Source organism: Eurypyga helias, unplaced genomic scaffold (genome assembly GCF_000690775.1).
Source record: "Eurypyga helias isolate BGI_N326 unplaced genomic scaffold, ASM69077v1 scaffold32999, whole genome shotgun sequence".
Classification (NCBI taxonomy): domain Eukaryota; kingdom Metazoa; phylum Chordata; class Aves; order Eurypygiformes; family Eurypygidae; genus Eurypyga; species Eurypyga helias.
Window position 1 is genome coordinate 3853 of NW_010271976.1, and position 4072 is coordinate 7924.

Genomic DNA, 4072 nt, shown 5'->3' on the forward strand with positions numbered 1-4072 from the left:
CCAGGCGCCGAGGGGGTACGGCGCTGCCACCCTCACGCTCTCGCTCAACCCCCTTACGATAGCGAGCCTCCAGAGCCCCGAGCCTCCAGAGCCCCGAGCCTCCAGAGCCCCGAGCCTCCAGAGCCCCGAGCCTCCAGAGCCCCGAGCCTCCAGAGCCCCGCACAACAGCAGAGCGGGGCAAGAGGGCAGTAAACGTGTGCCGGCCGGTGGAGAAAGCCCCAGGCTCAGTTTAAGCCCTCCAACGTGGCGACGTCCCAGAGTTACGAGGAGGAAGGGTTTGTTACTGTGCAGGGCGGCCTAGAAGCGAGGGCCTTACGCCCAGCTTTCGAGAGGCGAGTCGCTGGAGAGAGAGGTTTGTGTGGGGATCACTGCTCCTATCTCGCGTCACAGGCGCGCTGCGAGGTACAGATCAGCACCTGCAGAGAACCGATCCAGGAGCGGGGCACACCCGGCCTGTCCCCTGCCCACGAGGGACCAGAGCCATGCTCGGAGCCCCAAGTTACATCGCGGCGTCTCCCATCCCGAGGAGGAGGTGCCCGTTTCTCCCAAAGGGCCACACACAAGAAAAACTCATCAGCCCCAAATCACTGTGGGGTTAAGCGCTCCCAGCACTGGGATGAAGACAGAAAGGAAGAGTGAGCTTCCCCGGCTCAAACAGTCAGATTCTCTCCCTTCCTCTCCAGCGTGGCCTCTGCCCTGGCAGCAGCTCTGGGGCACTAGCACTGGAACAAAAGCAGGCGAGAATCCTTTGGAAAAGGACAATGGAAGTTGGAATCCAATTGAGAATTTCCTGCAAACGGCCCAGTAATGAAGTGGTGAACAGCAAAGATCAAAGAGCAAGTTAACAGAGACTGCACGTGTTAAACAAACAGCTTGTTAAGCAAAGGGATGCTCTTATCCCTCTCGATTCTTCCAACCCTGCAGACAGGCGAGCGCCGTTTGCTGCCCTACAGTAATATTTACAGGTTGCTACGAGTTCCTCGAGGTCTGGAGCTTTTCCATCCTGCAGCAGAGAGCTGCGGCGCTCACGCTAGCGAGGCTTTCTGCCGGAGCACCCCCGACTTCCCCGGCCGGTGGCATGCAGCCCACGGGTGTTATATAAGGACTTGGCCCAGAACCGCGAGCCAGACGAAAAGAAGGAGCCTTGAGCCAGCACTGAGAAGCAAGCCAGAGGACATCTGCCTCCAAACAAGGCCAAGGCAATTCTAACTCTGCCCCAAAGTGGAATCAATTGAAGCCGAGAAGCAAAATGGGGGAAAAAAGCCTTCCTAGAAAGTTGCAGCTGGACGGATGGGAAGTTTAATGCCTTCCCTGCTCACCCCAAGCTCACACCGCTCGTTTCAGTCCTCCAACCCTCTCCTGGCCCAGAGACCCCAAGGGCAAACCTGCAGGCGTTTCTACCTGGGTAGCTTTGTCATTCATGCACGAAGCGGCAGCTCCTTCAGCGTCCCGGGGCCACTGTCCCAGCAGGTAGGAGCCCACGATGGTGTCCAGCGAAGAGGTGCGCCGCACACGGGGCTGCCGGGGATGGCAGCTCTTCTCGATGGCGGCAGCACAGGGAACGCTCGCTGGGCAAGGGGAAAGAAACCAACGTTAGCCTTCCTTTAGCACAGCTATCACAGCTGGCAACCCCACGTCCGCCGTGAAGATCACGAGCGGCACGTACGGCCTGGAGAAGTCCGTTTACTTTCTGGAAACCAGCGTCTTGGTGCTTGTAACGTGCCCAGGAATTCCTGCTCTCAGAGCAGCAGCGGCTCTGCCCTGCCAACACCAGGCGGCTGCCCGGCCTCGGCACAGGCAGATGTGCTGCTCCGAGTCAGCCATCGAAAACAAGCACCAACAGAAACGCCACTTCAGTGGAGTGGGCCAGCAAGGGCTGGTGGATGGAGTGCCCAATCCGCCCTCCTCCTCGCTCCTCTGCTCCGGAGAGCCATGTTCCCACTCGGCACCAAGAGCTCGCTTCTCCAGAAGCGGAGATTCTTATTGCAGTCCTTAAGTGGCTGCTTGAAGTCATCGATTAGACATTCCAGGCAAAGCCGAGGGAGCGGCTACACAACCGAGTGAAATACTTGGCACGTCCACACTGCTTTTGCACGAACAGTGTAGAAACCCCGCCACTACTCTGTCTGTGGGGCCGTGTTTCTTACCAGCTGGAGTACCCAGGCCCTTCCCCACAGCAGGGCCCCGCAGCAAAAGGCCACCTGTGTGCCTCAGTTTCCCCAAGGAAGCATGTTGCCACACTTCCAGTTCCAAGGAGGCCCAGAGGACATCTGCCAAGTCTGGGATCCTCTGGCAAGACTATGTGAGCACTCGGTGGGTGCTCAGAAGACCAGAAAGCAGGATGTGCAACCTGTTCACCGTCATCACCCATCGCTGGCAGCTCAAATCCGGGAGCCGAGTCTGCCTGCCTCCCGCCACGGGGCCCGCTCAGACGTTACCCTCACAAGTCCTTAACAGAAAAGCTTTGTAAGCGCGGCTGGTTGAGGTATGTGTCAGCAGCAATGCACACCAGCGCAATCCCAGCGCCAGGACGGAGAACCGAGCCATCCCTCTTGGCAGGCTACGGCAAGGGGAGATGCACAGCACGCGCCCTCCCCGTCTCTTCCACCGCATCCCGCCAGCTCCAAACTGGCCGGGACCACGGCCCAGCCCATGGGCAGACAGCACAGCCACCGTCTCCCCTCGCAGCTGGAAAAGCGTCAGCGCCCAAACCAAAAGGGGAGCAAGAGAGAGGCAAGTTCAAGCCAGCAGCAAAGTCTGTTTGCATTTTCTTTTGATTAGAGATGCAAATTACCACGCACGTTAGCGCCAGCCCCGTGGCCTCCTGGCAAGGTGTTCAGGCCGCGCACAGCTCTGCTCCAGGTGCTCTCCCCTTCCTCCCCACAACGAGGGCATGGCAGGCAGCGAGTCAACGGCGCTAAACCCAACGTTAACGCCGTTAAACACGCCGTTGCCCTTGCCGAACGCCTCTGCGTGCCCACCGCAGGCTCACGGCTCGGACCGTTCCAGGGAGGTGGCCTGTTAACTACAGCTTTTTTTTATCAGCTAAAATACCATTTGAGCAGTGGAATTCAAGTTCTGGGTGAGAAAACAGGTAGGAACAAAGCGCCACGTGGGAGGGCAAGCGAAGCATTGGCCCCTGCACGACAGCCACACCTCGTAAGGTCCACACTGGATTAAAGGCTTCTTGTGTTGGGCCAAGCTGGCATTTCAAGGCCCGCTCCCTGCTCCAGCAGTTACCAGTACGACACCTACCACTGATTTAGAAACTCGTTATTATTTGCAGCTTGCTCCCCAAGGCCTCACTGCCCCCACAGGCTGTACCTGCACCTCCGCTACATACGGCTTCAGCTGCTCTCCCCATCCAGGCTGCTGGCAGAACTGCCATAGGGCAGCCCCCCTTCCCACATGGCCTAGACAGCCCATGTCTCCCCCCCAGAGCTCTCCAAGAGGCTCCCCGTGATACAACCATCAAATCCAGAGGGACCGGGGTCCCTTCGTACTCCAAACCTTCGACAGGGTAACGGTCAGAACCGGCCGGAGCGAGCTCGAGGACAGACACGACCGAGAGCAGAGGAGACGTGGCCTGCTACGGCGCCGACTGCATCATTCGGTACGACGGCTGCCCAACGGCTGAAGCCATTAAGAGAAGACCTGGAGAAGAGAAGGCTCCAGGGAGAACTTACTGTGGCCTTCCAGTATTTATGGGGGGCTTCTCAGAAAGACGGGGACAGACTTTAGCAAGGCCTGTAGTGACAGGGCAAGGAGTGATGGTTTTAAACTCAAAGAGGGAGATTTAGACCACATCTAAGGATTCTTCGATTTTTACGAGGGCAGTGAAACCCTGGCACAGGTTGCCCAGAGAGGTGGGAGATGCCCCATCCCTGGAAACATTCAAGGTCCAGTTGGACAGGGCTGAGCAACCTGATCTGGTTGAAGATGTCCCTGCTCGCTGCAGGGGGGGACACACTAGATCACCTTTAAAGGTCCCTTCCCACCCAAACCCTTCTGTGACTCATGGACAAACAGCAGCAACTGCTGCTCCTTTTCACCAAGTCCAACTCTGCTACCC

At 58.1% G+C, this 4072-nt stretch overlaps 1 protein-coding gene across 1 annotated transcript in view; it reads right to left on the reverse strand.

The window, feature by feature from the left end:
• FAM117A (family with sequence similarity 117, member A) overlaps positions 1-1568 on the reverse strand; it is a gene marked incomplete at both ends in the record, with an annotated part of 5413 nt that extends 3845 nt beyond the window's left edge. The window contains one exon of the mRNA XM_010158989.1: positions 1402-1568. Coding sequence (XP_010157291.1) covers positions 1402-1568 — 167 coding nt within the window. The remainder of the gene's footprint in view (positions 1-1401) is intronic.
• Between the last annotated feature and the right edge of the window lie 2504 nt (positions 1569-4072).